This window comes from Mollisia scopiformis, assembly GCF_001500285.1.
Source record: "Mollisia scopiformis unplaced genomic scaffold LY89scaffold_11, whole genome shotgun sequence".
In the NCBI taxonomy this organism is placed as follows: Eukaryota; Fungi; Ascomycota; class Leotiomycetes; order Helotiales; family Mollisiaceae; genus Mollisia; species Mollisia scopiformis.
Window position 1 is genome coordinate 1,252,698 of NW_017263591.1, and position 27,830 is coordinate 1,280,527.

General features: G+C 47.4%; 10 protein-coding genes across 10 annotated transcripts; 2 read left to right on the forward strand and 8 right to left on the reverse strand.

Annotated features, from left to right (window-relative positions):
- Window positions 1-1,629: 1,629 nt before the first annotated feature.
- Window positions 1,630-4,189, reverse strand: LY89DRAFT_733562 (uncharacterized protein; the record flags this gene model as incomplete). The annotated part of the gene is made up of 2 exons (XM_018219816.1): window positions 1,630-3,039; window positions 3,092-4,189. The coding sequence occupies 2 exons, from the start codon at window positions 4,187-4,189 to the stop codon at window positions 1,630-1,632; spliced, it is 2,508 nt and encodes an 835-aa protein (XP_018072090.1).
- A 1,169-nt stretch (window positions 4,190-5,358) lies between these two features.
- Window positions 5,359-6,403, reverse strand: LY89DRAFT_584115 (putative methionine adenosyltransferase 2 subunit beta; the record flags this gene model as incomplete). Its single annotated transcript, XM_018209252.1, has 3 exons — window positions 5,359-5,654; window positions 5,708-6,168; window positions 6,222-6,403. The coding sequence occupies 3 exons, from the start codon at window positions 6,401-6,403 to the stop codon at window positions 5,359-5,361; spliced, it is 939 nt and encodes a 312-aa protein (XP_018072091.1).
- A 2,010-nt stretch (window positions 6,404-8,413) lies between these two features.
- Window positions 8,414-9,823, reverse strand: LY89DRAFT_584536 (uncharacterized protein; the record flags this gene model as incomplete). Its single annotated transcript, XM_018209272.1, has 1 exon — window positions 8,414-9,823. A coding segment is annotated over one exon (1,410 nt), but the record flags the coding sequence as incomplete, so codon positions are not given.
- Window positions 9,824-10,352: 529 nt separating this feature from the next.
- LY89DRAFT_60570 (uncharacterized protein) lies at window positions 10,353-11,353 on the reverse strand. Its single transcript, XM_018210402.1, has one exon. It carries the CDS (start codon window positions 11,155-11,157, stop codon window positions 10,615-10,617), a length of 543 nt encoding a protein of 180 aa, XP_018072093.1. The 5' UTR covers window positions 11,158-11,353; the 3' UTR covers window positions 10,353-10,614.
- An 824-nt stretch (window positions 11,354-12,177) lies between these two features.
- LY89DRAFT_60614 (uncharacterized protein) lies at window positions 12,178-13,213 on the reverse strand. The gene has a single exon (XM_018210410.1). The coding sequence runs from the start codon at window positions 13,132-13,134 to the stop codon at window positions 12,370-12,372; it is 765 nt and encodes a 254-aa protein (XP_018072094.1). The 5' UTR covers window positions 13,135-13,213; the 3' UTR covers window positions 12,178-12,369.
- Window positions 13,214-16,182: 2,969 nt separating this feature from the next.
- On the forward strand, window positions 16,183-17,315 carry LY89DRAFT_733567 (uncharacterized protein; the record flags this gene model as incomplete). The annotated part of the gene is made up of 3 exons (XM_018219817.1): window positions 16,183-16,523; window positions 16,645-16,698; window positions 16,751-17,315. The coding sequence occupies 3 exons, from the start codon at window positions 16,183-16,185 to the stop codon at window positions 17,313-17,315; spliced, it is 960 nt and encodes a 319-aa protein (XP_018072095.1).
- A 740-nt stretch (window positions 17,316-18,055) lies between these two features.
- Window positions 18,056-19,925, forward strand: LY89DRAFT_684698 (uncharacterized protein). Its single transcript, XM_018214931.1, has 2 exons — window positions 18,056-19,685; window positions 19,734-19,925. Exons 1-2 carry the CDS (start codon window positions 18,159-18,161, stop codon window positions 19,908-19,910), a joined length of 1,704 nt encoding a protein of 567 aa, XP_018072096.1. The 5' UTR covers window positions 18,056-18,158; the 3' UTR covers window positions 19,911-19,925.
- A 198-nt stretch (window positions 19,926-20,123) lies between these two features.
- LY89DRAFT_781883 (uncharacterized protein) lies at window positions 20,124-21,397 on the reverse strand (the record flags this gene model as incomplete). Its single annotated transcript, XM_018222526.1, has 2 exons — window positions 20,124-21,323; window positions 21,377-21,397. The coding sequence occupies 2 exons, from the start codon at window positions 21,395-21,397 to the stop codon at window positions 20,124-20,126; spliced, it is 1,221 nt and encodes a 406-aa protein (XP_018072097.1).
- A 771-nt stretch (window positions 21,398-22,168) lies between these two features.
- On the reverse strand, window positions 22,169-23,487 carry LY89DRAFT_561315 (uncharacterized protein; the record flags this gene model as incomplete). The annotated part of the gene is made up of 5 exons (XM_018208457.1): window positions 22,169-22,558; window positions 22,622-22,965; window positions 23,014-23,149; window positions 23,196-23,311; window positions 23,358-23,487. Coding segments are annotated over 5 exons (1,116 nt in total), but the record flags the coding sequence as incomplete, so codon positions are not given.
- Window positions 23,488-24,377: 890 nt separating this feature from the next.
- LY89DRAFT_747572 (uncharacterized protein) lies at window positions 24,378-26,727 on the reverse strand (the record flags this gene model as incomplete). The annotated part of the gene is made up of 3 exons (XM_018221125.1): window positions 24,378-25,503; window positions 25,553-26,454; window positions 26,593-26,727. 3 exons carry the CDS (start codon window positions 26,722-26,724, stop codon window positions 24,378-24,380), a joined length of 2,160 nt encoding a protein of 719 aa, XP_018072099.1.
- Between the last annotated feature and the right edge of the window lie 1,103 nt (window positions 26,728-27,830).

The following is a 27,830-nucleotide window of genomic DNA, read 5'->3' on the forward strand; positions in this document are numbered from 1 at the left end:
TAACTGTCCTTCATTTAATACTTCGCTTGGATGAAGTCGACTTGGCAGTCACCAGATCAGCCAGAATGAACAATCTCACCAAGCACTATATTATATCTCTTGGGGGCGAATAATTCAGACCGAACAGGATACCTACATCCGTAGTCGATAACATGCTTCTTGGTTCGAGGAGATAAGGTAGAGCGAGGACTTATCACGTGACTGGTACATGTGCTACTCAATATGGAAGCTTTTATCTCCGGAGTACCTCTGTAACTTCCATTGGTTTAGCTAGATCTGCTTCAAAGATGTTCTCACGGGTTTCGTACTTTGACGCTATGATCGGAACAGTAGGCACACTTTAATAGCATGGTCGAGAATCGATATCCGGATCCAGTACAAGTCAAGGGAACCCGATAACGCTTCTGTTCTCACTGAATTTCGTTGGTGGCTCAACAGTAAGTATTGGTTGTTTCTGCTATGGGTCGAATCATAGAGAGCCCGCAAAGTTTCAGCCTTTCTTGAAAGCCCCTCGATGGCATGTACAATTCTTCCTTTTCCTTCCGTCAACGGTCCCCCTCAACTCGTTCTCCGAATATCAATCTCACAGTCGGAGCTCTGAACTCTGGGATACTCGAAGCGGCAGCTTTTGACTCAGTCAGCTCAATTCCTAGCTAACAACCCATCTCCTGTCCAAAAAGCCTGTTTTATTTCCCACTCTATAAGGAGTCTGATGCACCTAATCGACAAGAGATAATATTTACCTGAAATGCAACTCGTCAACACTCCCACCCCAAAGCAGGCTCACTGACACTTGTTATAAGTGTCTCACTTTAACCTTGTCCACTACTTTCGTCGTAGCCCACGCTGCTGCTGCTTGCACCTGATGCGATTGCTCGCTCGCTCGCAAATATCCGGTGATCTATCCCTCGAATACAAGGTCCGACAATTATCACATTTCTCGTGAGCGCAGGTACATGTCGAGTCGCGCTGTTTTGAATTGACAGTCTCGCCGCAGTTGCAGCACTGCCAGTACCCGTCAAGAGAGGGAGGATGAGTCATGGTATAGTGTGATATTCACAGCTAAAAGACTGCGGATATGTATGCTTTGATGGGGATGCCAATTTTAGAGACATTTAGAAATGTCTAGTGTCTCCCTTTACATTCTGCAAATAAAGACGTGCTAGCCTTGCTGCTGCCCAACTTATGCCTAGCACAAACCAAAAGATAAAGGGTGACCAGAATAAGGCTGTCTGTACGCCTCATTGACCCCTTTGCAGTGTCTTGCTCAGCCGCCTCTGCAAGGCTCTAGGCAGCACTCATACCCATACTTGGCCTTGAGGCGATCTCGATCTCGAATATGCGGGTCCGCTCCAGGTCTTCAGAGGAGATGTGAGATCAAGACCAAGCAGCACTGTCATCTAAAATCAAAACGAGCAAATAGATGCTTGAGAGATGCATTCCAACTACCAACAAAAATGCTAATAACCGCGCCCCAAAATAGCGATCCCACACATGCAAAACGACAAAAGAAACTGGGCTATCGAACAATAAGTCAAATACAAACTCCCCCAAAGACCCCACAACAAAACAAAAAGGAAAATGGTATCAACAAAACTCAAACACCATTTCCCAACCCAAATGCAACGCTCATGAATCATACCTCACCCGCCCCCTACTCATAACACTCTGCCCGTTCGCCGGACCGCCACTACTCCCCGGCCTCTTCGTCGTCTCCCTCCTAAACACCGTCCCCTTCATCCCCATCGCGTCTGCCGCCGCATTCTCCGGCGTCGTAGCAACCTCCACGAGCGGTACGCCAGCTATAGGCGCGACGCCGTGGCCTTTGCCTGTTTTATCCCATTGCGGCGCTTCCTTGAAGGTGGGTGTGAAGTCTAGGAGGGGTTTGGGTTTATTCCTGCTTCCATTTGCCGAGTTGGAGTTTGTGATAGAGAGCGTACGCGCTGTATCGCGGTTAAGGAGGTTGGGGCCGTCTGTGAAAGGACCTGTTGCTGCAGGAGCAGGTTTGCTGGAATTTTGTTGACGAGTAGTGTACGAACCACCTAAGAGACCGGAGGAAGTGAATTCCTCTTCTTCCCGCTGCGGGATCCGGTAAGACACGATAGGCGGATGGCGCTTCGCTTCCCTCTTTGCTTCAGCGTTGGAGATAAGGACGCTGTTGCGGAGGTGAAAGGGGACGTGACGGGGACGTTCTTCGTCTTCTGTATCGAAGTCTTCTTCTGAACCGGAGCGGAAGTCGTCGAGGCCTAGGCCGGAGAAAGAACCGATCATATAGAGAGTTTCGTCTGGGATTTCCGAGAGAAGCGGTGAGCCTGCGTTGGTGGCTTTTATTTCAGCTATTGGTTTCTTGGGTTTCTTGCCGCTGCCCATGCGGTTGACGAGGTACCAGCTGCGCCATTGTTGGACGGCTTTGTACCACTTCTCGGCGAGCAATTCGTCGTCTGTACTGAAGAAGTGGACGAAGTTCTCGGTACTAAGGAAAACAGCAGTTTTTTGCTGACTTTTGATTGCATAGCAATGCTTTTTGGGTGCTTTTAACGTCTTCCTCAATTGTTGAGGAGTTGGGGTATATATATCGAAATCAGACAAATGACAAATAGCAATGGTATTTTTATCACCCAATTTCGCATCGGGCTTTTTGTGAATGAAAACTTGACCAGATGAAAGGAGTGTGATGTGTCGCTTGATCCATGTGTCAGGCTTTTGAGAATGATACATATATACTGTGACATCGGATGGGACCTGCTTCGGGACACCAGCTAATTCAAGATCAGTATCGAATCTTGGTGTATCTGAGTTCTCCAAATGGAAAGCGTTTTGGGTATCTCGATCCCAAGAATTCATTACATCCCTGACATGCTCGTAGCGTCGAACACGGCGCTCGAGTCCCAGCTGGGTATATGATTCGATCAGGATAGCTGTAGAAGGAATGATGTTTTGGGTCATGAAATTAGCGGCAGAATAAATAATCTCCTTTGGTGTGGTTTCGGGATTCACTGGAAGATTGACGGAAGATTGTTTGCATCGAACAAGAACTCGCTATGAAGACGTCAACACTTGTGTGCCAAAATAAAATACGGAATAGACTTACTCTTTCTCCAGCATTGGAGGCGGAAATTGGAGCATCTGTTTGAGGAACAATTCCACCTCCACCTTGTTGGATCTGTTGCGGTAATTCCACCACTTTCTTGGGCGCTTGAGATGGCGCAGGCCGTTCAATTGGCTTTGGAGCTTCATTGATCCTCTGAGGGGCTCGAGATTGTAAAGGTTGCTGAACCTGTTTCGGTGCCTCCTTGACCTTGGGCGCTATTGACGGCGCAGGAGATGGAGCCACCGAAGCAACCGTAGTTGCAGTCGGTGGAGGTGTATCTTTAATCGACCCAGCCTTCCTCGAGAAGAAAGCAAACTTCTCTCGCATAGGACTTTTGAATGGCAACGGAGGTGAGGCAGCCGCAGCAGCATCCAATTCCTTCTGAAGCCTCTCCAAATCCTTGCGCTTCTGCTCCTCGAGTATCCTCGCGGCCTCGACGTCTGCAAGACGAGCTTGTTCCGCTTCATGTTTTTGTTTCTGTATGATTTGCTCTGCCTGGTTCGTTTGGCTTCTCTTCTTCTGGAGCGCTCGTTCGGCATTGGCTTTTTGTAATTGGTATGCGCGCTCGCGTTCCTCTTTCTCTTGTTGTGCCTTTTGCTGTGCTACTTCTCTCGCCGCCTCCCTTTCTTGAAACTCCCGTATCTTCCTTCGCAGACGTTCATTCTCAGTCTCCAGTCTTCGCGTTTGACTCTGCCGTGTAGCTTGCATCAACAGCTGCAACTCTGCTTGGGAATTCGAATTGCGCGGCGAGTGGTGGGGCGAGGAGCGTGGGGAGGATCGTGGCATTTGCCCCTTCAATGGTTCAGTTACTCTTCTCGTTGTTGTCCTCCCACCCGAAGGATTTTTGGTATACAGTACTGGTTGCTGGTTTGGCAGAGCGGGTACAGGAGGTCTCTGGTCCTTTTCGTCGATTTGAAAAGCGACCTTGGACCGACGGTACCTGGACATGCTCTTTGTGCGCTGCATGTCGCCATTGTCTTTCTGCTCCTTCGGAGGATGCTCCGGTTGTGGCAGCGTATGTCTGACGGAGCGGTATCTGGAGAATTTGGACGGTGGAGGGGTCGAGGAGGCGGATGGGGGTTGGGGTTGGTCCGTCATGTTAGAGCCTTACTTGTCGATCATAAATATTGGGCGGCGGTTCTGTGGGTTCGTCGAGGGCCTGCGCGAGCGAGCAGGAGCATGGTAAGTATTAAATAATGGAGGGGAAGTGGGCAGAGGGAAGACAGGGAGAGAAGAGAGGCAAAAGAAAGGAGGGCTGGGATGGGGTGAACTGGGGGCGAGTGAAGAAATGGAGGGCGGTGTCTGTGGTGGTTGTCTCGTAAAAGAATCTACAGGCGTTTAATCTCAATTTGGTAACACAAGACACACGCGAATTACGAGCGAGTTGAATCGACTTTTCCTCATTTTTCACCAGCCTCACTTTAATTTTAATTTTAAAAGAAAATAGAGGAGAGGTCAGGCACAAGGACGGAGATCTCCCGTCCATTAATGCAGGCGAACAGCCATCTCAGCACTTCTTCCCGTCCCGAATACAGGGCTGCATTCTGCTGTGCATGAGCAGCCCTCACTTGATTTGCCCTGGTGTTCATGCGCCTCGTTCAGCTCGTTTGAAGATCCGGGGAAAAGGGGGGACCCTGAAAACTATTTCCTCGAGAACACCATTTTACTCGAAGAGCAGAACAAATCTGAGCTCTGGAATTGCGGTGAGCACCAATGATAGAGACGACTGATTATGTCTCGTGGCATTGTCTAAGATAGATGTTGAACTCGGTACACATGTCGATATCGGGTAGATCCAAGAGACAAGTTTCTGTTATCTGCCTCAATCAAGACATTCCAGAACTCAAGAACATGTTCAACCAGATCCAATTATCCTCTTGCGGCGATATATTCCTTCGTTCAACCCAGCCTGGAACTTTCGATCAGTATCTCGGGGTAGTTGACCTAGCAAACAGGATCTCTCCGTGATATGTCTGGTGTCAACTCCGGACTTGCTCTGATAGACAGATATCTCCTTGTGTTCCACCGTCACCAAGAGCCAGATCTTCGGGGCCATTGTACGAGCCCCCACGAGCGCGTGGCTTTCGACCGTTCCGCCTTCAGTGTCTGTTCCACTAATCTGTATCCAAAATCGAGCGCCTAGCCAAAAGTATATATCTTCACCGCCAGCCAAGATCCGCCCATCAATTATGATCTAAGACCAATATCTCACGCCAAATCAATATGTCTCTTCCTCTTCTTCACCGCAGAACATCTCCCGCATCACCTCACTTCCTAAACGCTCTCACCTCTCTCCTCCACCAACCCTTGAAGTCCATCGTAGAAATATTGATCCCCATATCCTTCAACGCCTTCGTAGACAGATGGCAATCATATGGTCTCTGGACCTTGGCATTCGGGTCATTGCCGTCTGTATTCGGGCTCATATTATCAATGGGTAACCCCATTATCTCTGCGAGTAGTTCGCAAATCTCGTATTTCGTCATCTTGTCTTCCGAAGAGAAATGTAGAATTGGAGGAAGGGAGGAGCGGTTGTCCGAATCAAGGTACTTCGTTGCAGTATCTGCCGTTATACACATTAGCACATCTTCTCTTCAAATCTGCATAGAAACAAACCAGTGCAAACTCTCCCAACATCCTCCGTGTTCGTCGGGTACCTAACCGCCCAATGATCCATCTTCATCTCCTCCTTCTGAACCTTCCACACCGCATCCATCAGCACATTAACAGCACTCTCTTTGTTGCCCACCTCTTCCTCTACGCTCCCGTACAGGACCGGGACTCGCAGTACCACGGCACCTCCGTTTCCCTCCCCAAGCACGGCTTTCTCGCCCTCCCATTTCGTCTCACCATAGAGATTCGTAGGCCGTGGCACGGCATCGACTTCGTAGGGCGCCTCTCCCTCCACGCCGGGGAACACGTAATCCGTAGATATATACAGTAAAAATATACTCCGCTGAGCGCAAAGCTGCGCGAGCGTCTGCGACGCTGTAATGTTCAGGGCTCGAGTGCCATCTGGGTCACTGTCGCATTTATCAGGGAATCTGTTCGCGGCACAATGGACGACGACATCGGGCCTTCACCCCTATCAATTAGCAAGTACAGCAGAGGAGCGGGTAGAGGAACGTACTTCGTCTCGTCGAGAACGCTCGCGATAGAAGAAGAGGAATTGAGGTCGAGCTTCAGCATCGACGGCGGTTTGGCGCGCGAGAATCCCGTCCCTACGACATCGTAACCTGCGCGCTGGAACGCGATGATTACCTGTCGACCCAGGAGACCTGTTGCGCCTGTTACGAGGGCTGTCCTGGGCATTGTTGTTGTTGCTTGTGGTCGCAGACCTTGATGATGGATGAAGTCACATTGCGAAAATCTTCAGCTTCAGGCAGGGGAAAAAATCTGCTAGCAGCAGCAGTGCGACGCGTCATTATTTACTCTCTGATCGAATATATATTAATCTATGTATGAAGAGTGGTTTAATGCGCCAGGAAATTTCTCCTTCACGAAAGCCCATGAAGAGCCCATCGCAATGAAAAAAAGACTCTCAACACGAGAATTTGAGTTCCAAAGATTCCCTATCCAACCGAAGTCGAATAGGAGCGGTCATGGTTATAGTTTTCCTGGCAGATAATTAGCACTTATTTTTGTTTAAAGATCATGAACCGAATCTTCGGGAAAGAGGGGGAACATACAACTAGCAAAAACGCACTGTATCCTCGTTAGCAAGGTGATTGAGAGAAGGGGAGGAAGGGGAGAACTTACATCTCGGACGAATCCTCACTGATATGCGTAAAACCCATGCACTAAGATGAGGAAAGAAGAAGGGAAGTATGGGAGGGAGGAGCGAAGATTATATGCTGTTTCGCTTAGAGCGAAGACGCTAGTGGAAGCTAAAAAGTTTGGCTGGCCGAGCCAAACATGGTTGGTCATGTGATTTGAGCCTCAGGTTTCAGTTTGGGGCAGGCTGTTTCTCATCTTGGCTGAATGTCCAGCAGTATTTTAAGCGTTGAGAGTCCATCACCACGATTTGCCATTGATTTGATTCACTGTTTATACGACTCTATATCGGCGGTCGCTCTTCCTTGACTGATTACTCGGAAAGTCTCCAGCTTTCAACTTGTCAATGTCAATGTTCAACCCCATCTCGATCATGCATGCTGCCAGGATCACACTCGCCATCTCGTCACAGCCGATTGATCTCGAAATGATTGATTATCACAGCTCAGGTATCCTGCCTTGAATGACATCTTCGCTTCCAACGGGAATGATAAACTGTGGCAACGATTCAATGTTGACGGCCAGCCTCTCCGCAACAGTCAGATGTTGCAGAATTCCACAGTCGCAACAACTTCGATATTGGACTTCAAGCAGAACTTTCTCTTTCGGAAAGAAGCCAGACAATTGGAGTGATTCGAAGTCGGCACACGAAGATATATGAATTTCTTTCAAGCAATCAAACATTCTCGGCTTCGACCATCATCACAGTTTCGATGTTGGCTCCAAAATGGGACTACCAATCTCCGCGGATGTGAAAGAACGATGCGAGAATGGCAGGTTGGCAACGAAGGTGATGATAACCTCTATCACTCGTCGCCAAGCAATCAAACGTTGTCAGTTGTCTGCCAAAGTTCCAGCTTCAATTTAGGACTTGGGATGGGACACTCGCTTTCGGAAGCTGTACGAGGTGCTGGCAATGGTTCAACAACCCTCATGTGGAGCTTTCGTTCCCCATCAAGGTACAGCATGAAAAAAATGTTTCTAGATTGGCACAACAAACTCACTAATATTGAGTCGAATCATGGAAACCATGAGGCAAGATATCTTGGATATGCGAACATGGAAGAGGATTGAAGCAAATTGAGATCTAGGCTGCACGCGAGACTTCATTCACAGATGATCACACAGATCACCACAGTTGAGCAGCCCGAATCTCACGAGATTTCAAATGAAAAGCACCGAATTCCATTGAACGCAAAAACCATGACATATTATACAGACGGACTCCTCCACACAGCCCATCCCTCGAATCAACGTAGATATCATTGAAGATACATCTCTATGCCAGGCATAGCCTTCATCAGTCCCTCAGTCTATCGTCAGAGCATCGCAATCCACAATTTCGCTCGACTCTCAATGCACCCCAGCGCACTCCACCCTTAATGCAACGCAAACGCAGACTCGGACCTTCGAAAACCACCCAGTGAAACCATCGCAATGCATGTTGGCGGAAATTTTGTAAATGAAACGTATCTCTGAACAGCCACCATCGGAACTTCATCTCCGCACACCCAAGTCAGATACAGACGCAAGTACCCAAGGACGCCATCAAGACTGCGCTTCTATCTCGTGTGAGATACCACCTGCCTTGTTTTCTTTCTCGCACAAATCACAACCACATCCGTTATCGAACCACTTCTCAAGATGGATCCTCTTAGCTGCTCGATCTTCGTTCTTCTTTCCAACAGTACCTTGTGGATCTCCAATATAGCTAATCTTCAGTTCCTCGCCCTTCTTGATCTTCTTTCCAGCGATACACCAGACTGCACTTGTACCAGGCCTCAAGATCTTCCCATCTCGGTCTACCAACGATCGAATACTGACTGATCCATTTGGAACGGCACCGTGCCATGAGACATTTGGATCGCATGAGTGATTGAGAAAGAGGTAGTTCGGATTGACCGCCATCACATGCGAGATCTTGCCAGTGATCGAAGTTGCCGCCATATTTGCGTTGTTCTCGAATCTCCAGAACACGGTTTGGATCACCTCCTGTGAGTACACAGGCTCCGAGAAGATATCGACACCCAATTCCATGAGCACTCGGGTTGGAGCGACAACATTCTCCCAGAATTGCCAGTCATGAGTTACGCCTCTGAGATTACCAGGAGCTGGATCCCGATAGTTGCCAGCCATTCTGGAAATCACTGGGTGTTGAAGCGGATTCGTATGCTTGAAGTCAAAAATCTCCAGATCAGCGAGCACAATGGCCATCAAACGGAGAAACATGATTGGTCGCCAGTTTGAACGACATTCTTGAGTCTCGCCGGTCTCCCCGGCCGCCACATCGTGATGCTCGTATATCCAGTCAAAGTTCTTGCCGCACAGCTGCGAATGATATCCAGACATGGCTTGATCCATACACTTCTGAGAGCAGTACGAGACCTTGTCGCAGCAGCTTGGCACGCAGATGTCTTGTGGTGTAATATAAGGGTAGACCAATGCAGCAAGACAATTGTCGCAGTGCAGACCCTTGCTTGAAGGTATACTCGAGATACCTGCAACTGTCTTGTCGACCATGATAATCTCTCCCTGTGCGATGTTTCTCTTCGCGAACATACCAAATGGGCCAACGTCGCCTCCTTTCTCTACCTTCTTCTCCTCGGATTTTGGACCAAAGATGACTGATTTGATCTTCCAGTTGACTGTTCTGTCTTCCTTGTTGATCACATTGATTTGATCCTGAGTCCTATGGAACAAAGTGTCGTTCATCCAAGGATAACGCTTCTGGTAGATCTTGCCGCTCTTTTTTGCGTATGGAAGCTCAGACTTATCGATCTCTCTGTCTGCCTCCAATTCTCGTACTCGATCGTTGTAGGCATCTTCCAAGTCTTGCGAAAGTTCGTGAAGGTCAAAATCGCCAGGGTACTTCTTCAAAGCTAGCTTGGCCCAAAGACAACCAGCATGAAATGCCGAGCAACCGATCAACGAAGCGAGGATTGCCTTGTAAGCTTGCAACTGGCAGGATTCAAGCTCATCGTCAATGATGGAGTTGCTTGGATAGCTTCTCCTATCCGAAGTCCGAGCAGTCGAAACGCGAACAAGTTGTCTCAGATTGGCGGGGTAGGCCTTCCGCTTGTATATGCTCAAACCGCTCTGTGCCAGAACAAGTGCTCGATAGGCGTTACCAGCGGCGATGTCGCAGAACCCGAGCTTGTTGTCGACAATAGCGAGTTCTACGTAGAACTTTGGGTGATATGGGTGTGTGTCTCGATCTTTCGCTAAAGCTTCTCGGTACGCGATGACTTGGTCGAGTTGCCCCTGAATCTCGGTTAGTTCACATGACCACAACACTAAGATGTCGAGATGCACGTACTTGAAGTTGCATTTCCATCCCGGCCTCGATGAAGTAAGTACTTGTACCAAGCCATTCGAGCTTCAGTCCCAATGCCTCTGGAGTTGGTAAGGTCATCGGCTTCTGCACTTCGCCACCGTCCACGACTTCTTTCATCAGACCAATTCGCGCCGCCTTATCGTTCTCAACCATATCTGCCGTAGCCTCTGCGGCATTGTTATAAACTTCTACAGCATTGTCTTGTGGAGGTTCTTCGGTAACATCGTGCAATATCTCTTCACCCTTCTCTCGCGTGGCTTCGGTATCATCTTCTGCAGGATTGCCCTGGGAAACTTCCTCGGTAACGTCTTGTGCAATATCTCGAACATCGTCTCGTGCATCCTCTTCACTCATCTCTCGCTCAACCTCCTCGACCTCGTCTATCGGATCCTCTGCGCCACCAGATTCCTCAAGCTCAATTCGGAGGTCGCCTGAACACGTCAGCATTCAGCCACTCAATATTCGAGGGTAGGTTATTGCTACGCTCAGCAACAGCCTCATTGTCACCCTGACTAGCCATCGTTGCCCGCTCTTCCGAGTACACGGACGGTGAATAGAATACGCGCTGGTTTTGAAGAGGCGGAGAATCGACTCGAGGTTCTCGGTGTTGGAAGTTTATTGGTGATAATAGCTTTGTAGTATTGTTTGTAGAAGAAGAAGTCGTCATGTAGGAAGAGAGGACAAAGGGTCTTGAAGTGGATGGGGATAGTTTTGTGTTTGTGTTTGTTTGTGGAGGAAGAGGAGTGGCGGAGGAGGAGGGTGTTTTATAGACGGTAGCGTGTTTACTGTTTCGAGATGCGATGCGGTAGGGTGAATCGGGTTGAGTAGTATTGGCCCTTTCGGGTTGAGGAGGAGGAGAATTTAATGTTGACGGGAAGATCGTTGATGGAAAGCCGGGAAGGAGCCGCGAGGCATTGGCTTTATGCGCACTGCTATGTTTATTTGGTGGTGGAGGCATTTTTGTGGTGATGGGTGGTTGTTTGGTGGTCGTACGTTGGTGAAGGTAGCGCTGTGTAGTTAGAGGTGAGTCTATAAATAATCAAAGATTAGTTCCCGACATATGCAGATATCAAGTAACAGTAGCGGAATAGTACTTACAGATTGATAATGTTCTCTGCTGTTAGTGGGCGTCTAGTTGCTTGTCGTAGTCTGGCAAGAGGTGCCGGTTTGTTGTCCGAAGTTTGCGACCAGGGTAGATCGATAATGCTCTTAGCGCGATCTATGGGACGAAATGTCAAGCCTGGTTTGAAAACGAGTGAGTCAAGTGAATATTTTCGCTTAAAGTTTGGCTATTATTGGGACTTTCAGGGGCAAATAATGTCAGAGAGAAGTAGCGATGATATGGAGATATCAATGTACTGCATATGCAGAGAACATTGGAGTGCCAAAAGTACGCAGAGCAAGATATAGATTTTGTCTATAAAAATCAATGAGATTCATCAGGGCATTGAAGGACATTTACGTCTTGAAGATTATATGAACATTTGTTGACAATGGTCTGCTTCTAAAGTGAGAGCTACTCTAAAGTTACTCTGTAGGCAACTTGCTTCCGGCCTTCTAGAACTCGTTCCAAGCTCCGGTCTTTGAAATCGTAGCGTACGCCATCTCTGGAAGTACGATGCTACTGCCAAGACTTTATATACTACCTCGAACCAGTAGGTTCTCAAATTCAGAAGAACATCTAGCTCGATTGAGATCGTATTATTGTGGTCTGTTGAACGAAATATGTTGAAGGTTGTGCTTGTCTTGTTGGACTTTAAATTCACGATAAAATGAGACAGGAGAAGCAAACACTCAGTGTTATTAACGTACTTCAGTCTACTTCTTGCTTTCCTGTCACGAGTTTGAACAAGCAGATAGATGTGAAGCAAGATGGAGTATATGCATTGGTATTTGCTATCTAGAAAGCAGCCTCCCTTGTTTTGTAGATAACCTAGACATTTTCAAGTCCATAAGATTTCAGCAAATAACCTCACTTGTCTACTATTACCAATTTTCATATGGAATTGATTTAGCTAATTATCAGACTAATAGCTGTTCGCTGAAAACATTTCTTTGACTGAAGTGGAACCCAGCTTGGAATTACATCTAACTCTCAAGATTCACGCTAAGGTGTGAGTGCTCATTGGCACTGACCTCGATCTTCTTTCATCCAGACTTGAAGCCTTCTCTATTCAACATCATACCCATAAGCGAGCAGGACATTGTAATTCGTGACATCGAAGTAATTGCCCCCCGCATTATCATAATACGCCACACATTCCCAATGTGCCGTGTCAGCAGTATCTTGCAATAGATGGAAATCCACATTATCATAAGCCTGAGGAATTGCCCAGTTCATGCAAGCGTTCAAGTAGCCGCACGCACCAGCCAACATAGCTGCAGTAGTCCCCGATGCGATTTCGTTTGTGATGGCAGGAGACTCTGGGTCGTTGCCTGGGTTGTTTGGATCTTCTGTGAGGCATGAGCCGATGAATAGTTGATCCCAGACAAAACCGGCATAGGTGCCTGTTTCGGTATAGTAGGTACCGCAATTATAAGCATCGAGTGATGCTGACGACGGGCAGTTGGGTGCTGCAGATGATGACATAGCGGGAGCGGCAATGGTACTGCTTGGTACTGCTGGAGGCAATGATGACGAGGGTGGTGCAGGCATTCCACAAATGCCAAATTCGGATTGACAACCAATGCCACAGAAGCCCGCATCGCTTCCACAGTAGCCATATTCGCTGCAACATTGTCCATCTGGCCAGCCTAGACACGTAACACCGTTGCCACAAACGCCGTCGTCCGTTGGTGTCAGGCCTGAAGGGGTAGAAGGCGTGGGCGAGGCAGAGGGTATAATGTTGATGTCTAAAGTCGATGATATCTGCATCACATTCATGACACTGCTTACAAGTAGAGCTGGTGACGTTGAAGAAGGTGGTATTGGCATACCACACAGCCCATATTGAGATTGGCAGCCAGCGCCGCAGAATCCAGCGTCACTCCCGCAATAGGCGTATTCACTGTAGTCAAATTAGTACTGGTACAATCGAATGGTGGAGGTCGGTACTAACCTGCAGCACTGTCCCAGAGGCCAACCTAAGCATGTAATACCATTGCCACAGACACCGTTATCGGTAGGTGTCAATCCAGCCAGAGTAGAAAGTGGCGGTGAGATGATGTATGTCGACGAATGGACGATTACGGGAGGTGCGACAGTCGTCGGATTCGGAGGAAGCGCAATGTTCGAAGATGTCTGGGCGCTTCGAACTGGAACAAGATCGTATCCATATGCCGCGAGAATGGATGGATTCTGTATTGTGAAGTACTCGCCAGTGCCAACCTGGTGGGGATATCCAACACACTGCCAGTATCCTGCATCGCCGGAAGTTTTGACGACGTGTACATCTATACTGGCAACACCATTGCCTGTGGCAAAGATTATGCATTGCTCTACAACATAGCAGGCGTAGGTTTCGCTGAATTCGATCGTGAAAGAAGCAGAATCGGAGGTAATTGGAGGTGGATCTCCAGGATTGCCGGGATTGTCTGGGCTCTCGGAGTACCCAGCACCAGTATATATGTTGTCCCAGGCTGATGGCGAAGTACCGATGGTAGGCCCGCAATTCGGAAAGTCGTATACCGGAGCTGGAGGAACGGCAGCTGATGGCGAAGCAGATGGCTGCATGAGCAGTGGTGCTATTGAGGATAAGAGAGCATCATTCTGGATAGAAGTTGCGATATCCTGAGCTGGTAATGTGTCGAACAGAGAATTAGAAGAAGTTGGAGGGGGGAAGAGTTGCAACATAATTGTAGAAGTAGTGCTTGATAATGGCGGAGCCGGTGTAGAGATACTCGCTACAGGTGGAGGCAGGCCCTGCGAGGAAGATTGGAGGACATTGACGATCGCTGGAGTCGAGATGACTAGATCTTGGGGAGCAGAGGTTGGTACAAGAAGAGGAGCCTGTGTTGTCAAGGTCGTCTGGAAGATCACTGGATTTTGAGCCGCAGAGGTCGGCACAAGTGGAGGAGCCTGAATGGTTGTAGTTGTCAGCGGGATGTTTGGATACTGAGGAGCAGAGGTTGGCACAAGAGGTGAGACTTGAACTGTCGGGGCTGTCGAAAAAATATCGATTGCAATGTCCGTGGTGACAAGAGGGATGATACCACCAAACGTAGACGACAGTGGAGGAATATATGCCGGGCTTGAAGCTACTATCACAGGAGGTATGGAAAGGGGTAATGGTACATTCTGAGCTGATGTTCGATTGAGAAGTGGAAAAGGAACCGACGCATGTGGTGTTGGTAGAGGTGGGCTCGGCAACGGGTTCTGAATTGGTGAAGTAGAGATCAATGGTGGTAAAGTGAGAATAGGTGGAAATGCGACTGTCGTCGGATCCCAGACGGCGGGGATTGAGGGGGATGGCAATTCCGCATTTGTCCCCCCTCCAGGATTAGGCGGGATTTGTCCAAGAGTTGGCCACGGAGCCGTCGCAATGGAATAGGTTCGACTACTGGGCGTAAGTACAGCGGCGATGATTATAGAAAGAAAAGAAGAGTAGACTTACGAAGAGAGGACATAGGTCTCTGGCGGAGGTTCATCACCCCAGAATGTAACATAGAGGCTTAGACATTTGTCATTGTCAGATACGCTCACCGCCTTGACAGTAGTTAAGACGGCGAAGACGAGAGCTGCAGGAAGTCGATGCATCGTGATAGCTTAGATATGGGGAAAACACATTAACATAGGGCCACACTATATATCTTTCGCTAGGCGTACTGAGACATTCTTGCGGCTGTTGCTGAGGCGAAGCTGAGAAATGCAGATCCATTCTTTCAGTACCTGATGACGCTAGGAATTTCATCACAGAAGATCTTGATCCAGTAAACTGCTACATCTCCAAGATTCAATTTTGCAGAAATATTTGCCAAGATCCCAAAACAAGCTTTCAGGTCGAGAAGCAGACGGCACGGAACTCTCACGTGCCTCGAGACCAACCTGGGAGAACATGATGAAGGCAAACAACTCGCATACCTAGGTAAGCTTGAAGGACCTCATTTGCCTTTGATACATGGTGCAGAGTACGTCGCGTATTAGCCACTCAGCCGGTTGGTCTCTGGACTCATCTACTCAATGCAATCCACTGACGACGAATATCTTTTGAACAAAGTTCCTCCCTGATCAACAGAGACAGGAAAGGGCGGGATGTGCGTAATTGTCTTGAAAAGACAGACGATATGAGAGTTCTTAGGGCATTAAGAGCAGGACGTTCCGTCATCACCAGGATTGATGGAGGTCTCGCATTGATGTTTGACAATTGAAGTTGTGTTGTGGAAATCCCTAAGCCCTGGACGCCTGAGTCAGCAACGTTTCTAGGCCTTACTGCGAACGGTATGGTGTTTTAAGAGCTTCTGCACGACGCGGTCAGCGCGTCCCATCTGTTGACTGCAATAATTTCGATCATTTCCTTTTAGATTGAGATTCGGATGCAATGCCCGGAGTTGTAAAGAATCGAAGGTTGCCTAGACGTGTCAGAGATCCTATCACTGGTAGATTCAAGAAGTTGACAATCAACGAATCGTCCCGAAATGCCTCGAGTAATAGAGGTGCGAGGCCATCGCGGCAAGAAGAACCAATGCAAGCGTCAAATGCCCCGCAGAGTGTGTCTAATGCCGACGAGTCCCCCGCAATTGACTGGCAGGAGAAATATATGAGACTCAGAGATCAATATGTATGATCTAATCTTGCGTCGACCGTTCGAGTCTAACAATGGTATCAGAAATCACGATTGCGAATCCTCGAAGCCGAAAATAAGAACCTGAGACGCAGAGCCATTACTGACAGACTCATCTATCTCAGGCTTGGACAAGAACATAGGGTGCTGGAACAAGAACATCGGGAGCTGGAAGAAGAATATGACCGCCTCGGACAAGAACATAAAGTGCTAGACAAGTGCTAGAACAAGAACATGAGGAGCTAGAAGAGTCGACACAAGAAATGGGTGAACTTGAAGGAAGAGTCGTAATCTTGGATGAACTTGAAGTTACTCAAGGAGTTGAGATAAGCCCTCAGTTATCCCAGGCTGTGACAGAGGACATGAACGAATATTGGTTAACAAACCGTCGACGACCATATAAGAGAGTAAAAGTTCTGATGGCTCACTGGGCTTCGGATGATTTAGGACTTGCAACGGAGATGAACGATCTTGCCTTTGTGTTTCGAGACCTTTACGGATTCGAAGTGTCCAGCTTTCTGATCCCAGATTACCATCCGTCGGCCATTTTATCGAGCGTCGTTATCGATTTTCTAGAGGACAGCCCTTTGGACACTCTCTTTATGTTCTAGTAAGTGGGAGCTTCTCGTACTTGGATATGAGCTTTACCTAGTCGTCTTCTGCGTCTATTTCAATCCTTCATACAGATCTAACTAGTTGTATGTTCCTGACTGATAGCGATGCAGCTATGGCGGACATGGAACGATCAATCCCCCAAGAAACGACAGTGTATGGGCGGCGTATGTGGAAGCATTCCTGTGTACTAATTATTTCCAAGCTGATTGACTGCAGATCAAGGTTAGGTGAGCCAAGCATGCCCTCTGCCGACATTCAAACTCTATTTGAGGAATCTCCAGCAGATTCCGTCCTCATCTACGATGCCTGCTGTTCGGCAGACGCAGCCGTCACGCGTCCAACCTTCCAAGGAGTAACTGAATTGATCGCATCTTGCGGCTTCCAGACCACCGCTCCAGGCCCAGGCAGACAATCCTTCACATACGCGTTGACAAATGTGCTGCGCGAGCACTCCCCGACGAAGACTTCTCTTGCAGTGGCAGATTTGTATCTCAAATTGCTTGCAAGGCTCAGACATACTCAAGATCGAACTGTGGAAACCACACCGGTCCACTGTGCCTTGTCTAACAAGCCTATTGGGAGACGAATAGTTTTTGAACCTATGGGTAACCATCATCCTGTCGACTTGTCCACAGTACAGACCCCCTACGTTTACACGTTTTCCTTTGCAGCGGACACCCTCTGGATGACCTACGAAGCTTGGTTGCGATGGAAAGACTGGATAACAAAAGCGCCTCCCGAAGCATACTTTTTTATGGGCGCTCGAGTATCAACCTATTGAGATTTCCATTCTATCAATCACAAATTCTGACTCAACGCATGAAGCCAAGGAAGCACCTTGCCACTTCAAGCATATTAATAAGGCATGTTCTTGAGATGAGCAATCTCATTAATATAATACTGTACAATGTGCTGTCTACCCTCTGATGATTGCTCGGGGTGAGCTGCGATCTCAAAGCTGGAGATGAGGATACTCGAAGTGGACCTCGTTGTGGTAACTGTTCCGCTCAATGGGAGTCCAGCGAGAATTTGTTGACATCCTTCTCCCAAATTCCTCCATTATCATCATCAACAATGACTTCTAAAAGAAATGTTCTTTCAACCCAACTTCAAATTTTGACATTGACACAGCATTTTGATATTTTTCGCGTTGGTGTTTTCGCTCCGCCATTGATAAGCGTTGCCAAGACCTGAAACCCACTCCGCACAGGGCGATCATAAAGAATGACGCGCGTTACCATGGGTCTGCAAATATAGAACTGTATCGGTATATATTTGCAGAGCGAAGTTTTGCACTGCGGAGTTGATAAGATCCACATGAAACGGGTGCTGTTCGCATTGCACCCACTGCTTGTTCTCTATGAAAGCACTTCTTTTCCCCACAGTCGCGTCAGCCTCACTGCACACTCATGGGGATGACGGCGGCCCCTCATGGGTGTCGTGTGTATGCTGCGTTGACTGTTGCCCCGTGCTTTTGATAATAATGAAGTTTCTTGTTGATGTTGCGTACTCCTGCTGTCTATCCTTTGCGCTTTCCCCATCATTTCAACACGAGTGACAGAAGAGTTGGAAAATTCAGGACCGCAAACATTACTTCCTCACAATCTACAGACATCACTATCCGATGAAGTCGTTTACTCTCTCCCTTATACTCCCCTTGCTGGTCTCAGCCGTCGAAGATGTCCTCCCACACATCAGATCAGAGGCCTTCGACAATGGAGAACTCGGAGCCTATCCAAACAGGACATACATAACGGAACCGACTTCGATTTCACCACAACTAAACATCTTAAAGTCAGATTCAAGATGCGATGATGGACTCTACACGATGATAAGTCTTCGTGGCGACAAAGTAGAGTTGAAAGGGCAAAGTCCGATGATACACGATTCACAGGGAAATTTGGTGTGGATGAATGCGACTTACGGCGAAACATTTGGGTTAAGTGTACAGAGCTACAAGGGCCAAGAATACTTAACGTTCTGGCAAGGCGATGATAGTGTTGGGGGACATGGAGAGGGGTATTATTTTCTACTGGACTCGTCCTATCGGGAAGCCTACAAACTCTCTGCTGGAAATGGCAGGCCAGGTGATCTTCACGAGTTTCACATCAGCAAAGACGGTACAGCCTTGTTAACGCAATACTTGTTCGAAGAAGCAACATTTGGAGGGGTTGGTCCAAGGAGTCGAAAGGGTTTCATCTGGGACTCTGTGATACAAGAAGTCGATATCGAGACAAAAAAAGTATTGTTCGAGTGGCATGCAGCCGAGCACTTCAATATCGATGAATCGGAATTCCCGTCAGGCGGGACAGGGAGGAACAGTAAAAGCGGCTATGACTTCTTCCATATCAACAGCATTGACAAGGACTATCTCGGAAACTACCTAATCTCCTCGAGATACTACCAATCTCTAACATACATCAATGGCTCAACTGGAGATATCCTTTGGACACTGGGAGGAAAACACAATTCGTTCAAAGACCTCTCCGGAGGTCAAGCTACCAAATTCGGATGGCAACACGACGCACGCTGGACTGCCGATCACAGCGGCGTAACTCTCTTTGACAACGGAGCTCGATACGGTCTCAAGCCTAGTGTCGAGAGTTCTCGCGGTGTACATATTGCACTCGATCTCCAAGCGATGACAGCCGAGGTCAAGAATTCGTACGTCAATCCTCGCAAGATTATCAGCGGGTCACAAGGCTCCATGCAACTACTACCAAGTGGAAATGTACTGCTGGGCTTTGGGTATAATGCCGCATGGACCGAGTTTACACCTGAGGGCGAACCACTTTGCGATGTTCATATTGGAAGTCAGAAGACATTCAATACCGGTGCGGTGCAAACTTACAAAGTCTTGAAGCATTCTTGGACTGGTCGACCTACAACAAAACCCGCAGTCAAATCTCTTGATGGCGCGATATACATGAGCTGGAATGGAGCGACTGAAATTGCGAATTGGGTACTCCAAAGCTCGAGTGACGGAGGACTGGAAGTCAAAAGCTTGGTTGATGTTGAGATGATGCCTAAGACGGGCTTTGAGACGAAGGCAAATATCGACTGTCATCGATGGCACTATGTCAGAGCTATCGCAATCGATGCGAAAGGACAGACGCTGGGTGTTTCTGAAATGGTTGAGACGAGTTGTGAGGTATGTTATCAGATTTATGATCGGAGATCTGGGACTAATACGACATAGCACGAGACGATGCAACAACAAGCAGAGTTTCAGCTCCAAATGGATCGTCAGCAACGCATCAGATATATCTTGCAGCTTACCATATTCATCAGTTGCGGTACTGTGGTTTGCGGACTCTGGAGATGGCGAATCAGGCGGAGAACATATTCGGCTATACAGCAGAAGCTATGGGCTTGATCTCCAAATACCTAGGTATATACATTTGAATTTAGCGAATCGTTTCTATCTACAGTCTTGTCAACACCGTTGTCATGTTCATGAAAACGAAACACCCAAACTCCAAATGGACCCCATCTATCTCCAAATCTCGTTCTTGAACCTCTTGGTATCATTTCGATGTCCCTCATCTCATGTATCTTCACGCCTATCTCTGCGTACTCGCATCCAGCTTTACCGTCTCAGACACCTTTTCCACCATGCCATACCAGTACCACACCCTCTTCTGCCATTCCATACCCTCCTGTTCGTTCCACTTCCAGGCGAATACTCCCCATCGCTAGCACTCATCAACCTATCTGGGGTCTCCAGCCCCCTCATGCCTAAGACAGAGCCAGAGCCCGACCCCGACCCCTCATCAAGAGTCTCCCCACTCATCGAGTACATACTCTGCCACAACTCTTTCCCAACCATGGCCTCGCTGTCTCTCTCCTTTTTCACAATCTTCTTTTCACGTTTCCCCTCACTCTCTTTCATATCCCCAATCATCTTCTTCACATCCTGTAACCCCAACGTCGATTTTCTCTCCTCCTTCCTCGGCCTATCATTCCTAGGCCCCAAAATCTGCTCAACCTTCATATCCAAAAACCTCGCCCTTTCTTCAGCGTCGTCCAAAGAATTAAGTTCAGGCCGCAAGCCGGCATTCCGATCCGAACTCGGATCAGTATGTGAATGCACAAGCATCGGTCTCGGGCCCGCAGGTCGAATAGCCGGTCCAGGTCCTGCTAACAGACTCGCGCGAGCACTAGTTCTTGTTCCAGCTGCATATCCGGATCCTGAGCTTGGTCTTCCGACGTTGATGACTGATACCCTTGCTTCTCGATTTCTACCCAAGACTGCGGATTCTGGGGTTGTTGATAATGGCGAGTGAGGATTCACGATCGTGCTCGCGGCTGAGAGTGGTGTTGTGGGACTAAGGGTCCGGGCCAGAGGTTGGCTGGGTTGGACGTGTATTATTCCAGGGCGAGTGATCAGACTCATGCTGGGCTTTGTAATGATGCTGTTTCGGAATTGGGGAAAGGATGGTTGGCGGATTGCGGTGGCGATTTCGAGACGGGTGGATGGTTGGCGGTGTAGTCCTTCTTCTTGGCTGTCTGTTTGAGGGAACAAGAAATCGTTCGAGGGCGTGGAGACGAAGGGTGATGGGTAAGGAGAGGTACTTCGTTTTCGATCTGGAGATGGAGAAGCTGAGGATGAGGAAGGTGGTGGTTGGAGAGAGGAATGCTTAGACGTCGATCTCGATGATGTTTGGTCTTGGGAGAATGGAGAAGGACTCAATTGCGGCGATGAAGCATAAGATAACGGTCGTGTTCTCAATCTTTCCCTTCCTCGCTCCGGAGATCCTGAACGAATGGAAATGGGAGCTGGTGGTATCTACCGGCTTATCAGTTCTTGAGTTTGCATCTCAAAGTGGACGCGTAACCTACAGCTTGCATATCATTCTCCATTTTCACAAGTTTGGTATAGCAAGAACAGACTATTGATCAATATTACAGAACATATGGAAGGTGGAATGGGTGGAGGACGGAGGAGCATCTTGCTCTGGGCTCGCGAAGTTATATTTCCTTTTCTCCACCGTCTCAATCACTCATATTTCATGTCTCATCAACCAGATCTTCGGGTCTTCGACAGCTAGATCATGCGCTTGCGTGCTCTGGATGTGGGGTGGCATTGGTTGTGATTGGGGAATTTGAGTCGGTTTTGACAATTGTGGCGATGAGAATTATCACATGGCCCGGAGATGTCTGAAAGACTCAATTTTACGCGAGAAGATGTCCGAATGAGGAAATTTCGTTGGTGGTGGAGATGAGGTTGAGAAAAGCAAAGAGCGCTTGTGGCTTGGATTCTTGATCACATCCCGCTTGGTGGCTTTTCATACGGAAGTCTTCACACTTCAAATTGTTCCGCATTTCTAATCCTTTCGTTGCATTTCTTTTATTCTGAGCATTTGAGAGAGAGAAGAGTCATTGATAAATCGGCTGTGGTTTCGAGATTGATGGCCGCTGGTTGTGGCGTCTCGCATTCTCCGTTCTGCGAGCGCTCTTGGCGAGATGGTGAAGCTCTTTGCGACGACGAAACTTGTTCTTTTTATTCTTGTAGTAAAGTTGTGCAAGTGCCCATATACGTTCGTTGTATCCATATACCACTGGAGAAAGGATTAGTATTCGTTGGGATTGAGTCAAACCTGTCAAGACGCCACAAAGGCCGAAAGGAAGGAGATACTCACAGGCATTTGCTAGTCCGACAAACTGTGTACTTGCTTGTGCAATTGCCAAAGCCCTAGAGCTATATCCGCTGAGCTCTGCGAATCGGTTCATGATTCCTGGGATCCATAACAGCACGTATCCGATCGGATATGCGTTGAATAGGAGCAGTTTCTGTATGTGCACTTCTCTTGACTTCAGAACCCTTAGTGGAGGATTTGTTGATGTAGCAGTTGTGGTCAAGTTACTTTGAGGAGGCCGAGGGACCAATGCAAGAGGGTCTCGACTGAGTAGGAGAGATGTCTGACTGGTGACTGTATCCTCGGCTCGGGTGGAGGCATTGGGATGAATTGTCTGTTTGATTACTTTGAATGGCGAAGGTGGGGGACTATTGTATTGGGTTTCCTTGTCTTTGCGTTGAGTAATGTACACAGGGTCAGGGAAGTTGAAGTACGATTCTTCCTGGACAGGTTCGTCGATTTCCCAATCGAAGTCAGTATATTCTTCATAAACCTCGAAGTCATTGTGTATGTAGATATTGTCATGATGTTGGTCCTTGTCGGACTCGGACCATTGCTGCGTTTGAGAGAGTACGTGATCTTCATACACGTTCAAGGCTGATATTTCGCGCAGAGATGAGAAATGGCGGTGGATGTAGATAAAGAGGTAGAGGTAGAGAGCCACTGTAGTTAGAATTATGGACAAGCGCCAGCCATGCCCCAACACATAGCGAAGGTAAGCGGGTTCTGGGCTGATCCAGCACCAGTTACCGCTGACTGGTGTGTATTTGTTGAGCACGAGAGCTGTAGTGCCTGATAGCTTCTCAGTACCGAGCTCTTAAATGCAGTGGTTAGACTTACTGGTCATGAGTGGCACAGCCCAGATCCAACATGAGATGAGAATCTTGGTTTTGCGTTGTGCCTCAGGATGATAGTTCCATCTTCGAAGAGTAATCACAGTTGCAATCGTGATGAAAAAGATCGAGAAGTCAGTTGCCTGAAAATGGTCAATAATGTGTGGCCATCATCGAGTAGCGACTGACCTGGACTGTCAACTGGCCTAGCCATCCGTTAAACGTGCAGGCCGGACCCGCTGGAATTGATTTGTGTATAATTGCATAGATGCCAGAAATGGAGTTATTCGTGGCGTTGATAAAATCTGAGACATAAGTTGATATGCAAATAGCTTTGTGAGAAATACTCACCAGCTGCAGCAAGGTTCAAGATTAATGTGTGTCTGAAATGTCGTTGGGGCGGCAGGAGCAGGTAGCATAGGAAAATGAAACCAGCAGCAAACATGGAGACGATACTCCCCACTAAGATTGGGATTGCAACAGCAAGATCAAGCATCGTGAATTGTACGAAAATTGAAAATAATTTTTGGTGGTGAGATGAAAAGAAAGGGACACCCTTTAATCATCTCTAGGATGGATGTAGCTGCGGGAACCATATGTATAAGTGGTCGAATTATCTTTAGAACTGACTTTTTCAAATCTATTGGTGCGATCTCACGAACTCGAACTCGCAATGAACTATAATTCAAAAACTCTATTGTGTGCAAATCCATGGTTTCTATCTCTACTATTCGCCGTTAGGTAGCTTTTTATGCAGATAGAGTTTAGAATTAAGGTTGGCGAATGGGTACGAGCAGGTGGTTTGAGAGCTGCAGAGTTTTGTATCAGAGAAACTCACGGAGTGCAGATAGGGTTGGAAATGACGTTCATCTCTCGTTTTGATAGGATCGAGTATTGTTCTTGTTTCATCGAGTCCGTGCAAGAATATACCCCGTACTTGGCGTTTGAGTTCAGCCCCAGGAAAATCTTAATACAATCTCGACTGTCCCACAAGATGCAACTTCTCGCACTGACGGCTCAGTAGTCGCAATAATCATCGAATCCGGAAGTTTTGTCTAGATAACGATACATTTGGTGTGCCAAAAAACCTTGTCGGCGAGATCCTGAAGACTTACTTCGTTTTGCAAGCTTGAATGTATGAACAGCTCTTCGTCGCTTGAGCTACAGGAGTTCGTGCGATCTCAATCATCTTCGTATGGCTTCTGGACACGGCACAAGGGTTCAATCACTCCTCTCATACAGATATCAAAGGCTGATAGGGATATTGAGCTTGAAAAAAGATTCTTAATTCTGCGCCGCTACTTTGATCCAATCAAAATCATCTGCTGCCTTAGCATGTACTATGCATGCTTTTCAACCTCAAACTCAACCTCAAAAAGATTTGGAGCGTATTCTTTGCACATCTTTCTTCATCTCCTTCTCTGCTACCAAAGGCAATTTCATCACCATACTGTGAGTCTGCTGCGAACCATCATGCACCGATGGGCTAGCCTGGCTTTCTAGCTCTCCGGGACTTTTCTCTGGTGTTTTAACCAGTGGACGAATCTCATCCCAGTACTGGAAGGCGTTCCAAGTATGACCTCTGTCTGAAAGTGGAATACTGTCCCAGTCGCCTGACTCCCAATCTCGCACCCCAAGTGCTTCAAATGCTCTTCGTTGCAATTGTAGAGTACCCTCTGCCCACCAAGCTCTCTGCTTCCACTTCGACTTCTTCAGCCTTATGCGAAACAAACCCACGAGTGTCTCTAGACACATGCTCGTCGCCATGACCAGTAGACCAAGGCCGAATACCAAACTGATTGCCAAGGTGCTGAAGTTGGTAAAATCATTGCGTCGGATGATCAAGTTTTGGCAGACCCAACCTATACTTGGATAGTTTCTGGCTGTGTCTTGGTCTTTATATTGGGCAAATTCCTGGGGAGGACCGGTCACATACTCATTAAAGAAGCGCTGTGTATTTGCAAGGCTGATAGTAAACCAGTTACTGGCTTCCAGAACCCATTGATTCGGAGCAGGTGGCAGCAACTGGCCAGCATAGGCTAACTCATCAGCTAACAGGGGCGAAGACAAACTATCGATGACATAAAATATCATGGAGGTCTCTGATGCGACCCTCATGGTGTAAGCCAGTGCTTTCTGACGTTCCGTATCTAATACTTCGGCTAAGATTTCTTTACTAGATTCCAAAACATCGCTTGGCAGCCAGGGCGTACATCGGGACCTATTGTTGAATTGCGGAGAAGGGTTACATATTTGAACTTGCTCCACACAAGCTAGAGCGGATAGCTTTCTGTCAGGATAGAAGATCTCCTCCTCGTAGCTACCCCCACTTGCTTCGTCGTCCTGGATTGTGTAGTTCTTGTGTGCCGAAAGCCAAAGATCATCAGAGACTTCTTGGTAGAATCCCCCGATCGACGCAAATATCAATGACAGTGTCTGATTGGACGATTTGAATTCTGGCAGAGGTGTAAAGAAGCCTTGGATCGATGTTTCGACACTAGAAGTAAAATTAACGATTCATCACCCAGCCTTGGATTTGCACTTACTGAACATCATATGGCGACTTCCCGTTGTTCCACATTGGGGTAGCCATCTCTCTGAAGTTAGTATAGATATAAGTGGCATTCGAAATCGAGGAATCCTCAATTCCAGAATCTGCAAATTGTTCAGGATTCATTGGTCCATAGAATGCTGCGGTATAATTGAAAGCTGCGGTTCCACTGGATCCCGAAGAGAAATACCCATCAAAGTCTATGGAGCTGTTACCCTCTACCATATAGCCATCCGACTTGATTGGAACACAAGTTGTGTTTTTCCTGAATTGAATTCGCTCTTTATCTCGACCATTGATACCGAAATCGTCTCTCGAGTCAAGCACACCAGTATCCATGTAGAAAGAGCCGTTCTCTGCACCAAGACACAAATTATCAAAAGGACATGAAATGTTTGCCGACGTCCAGTATAATTGTCGTTGTTTGAACGTGTTACACTCAGGCAGTTCTGAACCTGACAAGCAAGTTTGAACATATTCTTGACTAGCAGCCATAGTCATCCTGAGATAGCTGTCGTATGCAGTCTCTTCTCTGCCCGTTGTCGAGTTGAGAGTAGTACCAGCAGTTGCAACCTTCCAATCACCACATAGTGGACTTTGAGCTACCAGTACTTGATCTCCAACAGTCGTGATATGTGAAGAAAGAATAGAAGCAGCACCAAAAGCTATCACGTGCAAGGCTCCAATGAGAACGGGCGTAAGTGATCGCCGAAAGGACGACGAACGAGAACGCCAAGCCCACCCTATTCTTGTGAATTGCCATAATGTACCGAAATCAGATGTTGCGTTGCGCAACACTGCTTGTTGCTGGTGATGTAAGCCATCTCTTGCTTCGGTTGTTGTCCTCATCTGGTGAGCCACAAAGCACATGATACTCCATGAGCCTATGCCGGCAAACTACCCACAATCAGTTAAATCCCATAAGTCTCAGAGCAAGTCCTCTATCTGAAAGCGAACTTTAAAAGAGACGTTCCAAGTTCATTGGACGTGAAAATCAAAAGAGGATCAGAACATAAGAGCCATGAGGTTGCATACTTGCAAGAATATAGCCAAAGCGGCAATAAGTACAGCTCCATTTCGATTAGAAAGTGTAAGAGTCGATCCAGTCACTGCTCCTTTGGACCAGTTAGTCCAGAAACCAGTATAAACTGTTGTATTTGTCGACATCTTTGGCGTCAATCTGTAAATTTGGTGGACTCCTAGAATGTTTACTAAACGGAAGCGAGTAAATTTGCATTGGGGTTATTATACATATTCATGTCGTCTGCGAACACACCTTCTTCACGCGTTTTATCCATGACTTGATTATAAGCCTTGGCATGTACCACCTTCATCATGAGCTGAGCAATGGATAAATGTTTTCTACGCAACTTCACGGAATGGGTCGCATTTCAATCTAAGAATGGCCGCAATCATAGATTAAACCTGCATGTATCCGTTCTTCATCAACAAATGGCCCCCAACAGCTATCGTAGAAATAGGACTTCGTAGATGAAACAACGCGTTCTGCAGAACAATATATAAAATGTAACCTTCACTTGACGATCACAAGTTCGACCACAGCCCCGAAGACGAGGCGCAGTTACGAACTGCAAAGTATAATTGGGTAAAGATGCTGGGAAATCAGTTCGCAGAGATATATTGGGTGCCGACTTTATCCGGATAGTGTAGATCTTCGGGGTACACACCTGGACACTTTCGCTCAGCTACATCACCTGACTTCTATGCCATCAAACAGGATCCAGGCTGGCCAACCAGTCAGTCGACTGGTCAACTGACTGACAAGTGAGCAGTTAAAGTGAATCAGTTTAGACATTTTGAATCGTCTCAGTCTATCAGTGATCCAATAGTCCAACTGGCAGTAACTGATCAGTTCAGAGATTCGATTTTTTCGGTCATTTTTGAAGCCTTTTAGGGAGGATTCAGGGGCGGAAAGGCAAAAAAAAGCTTTCTGATTGGCCAAAAAGGCGGTGAAACGAACATTTAACACTTAGGATTTCCATCATGATGATTCTGATCCTTAATCCATCACTCCATCTATCTAAAACTCTACCAAAACACTAAGAATCATGCCTTTTATTGAGCTAGAGCTTAGTCAAGTCCTTGGTATTGATCTTATGGTTTCTCAGCCCTCTTCTAGGACTTATGAGCCGTCTTAAAGCATGCAAGTACACCCGCATCCTCTCAATATGCATTCTTTCAGCATGTACTCTCTTGGTGTGTACTCTCTTGGTGTGTACTCTCTTGGTGTGTACTCTCTTGGTGTGTACTCT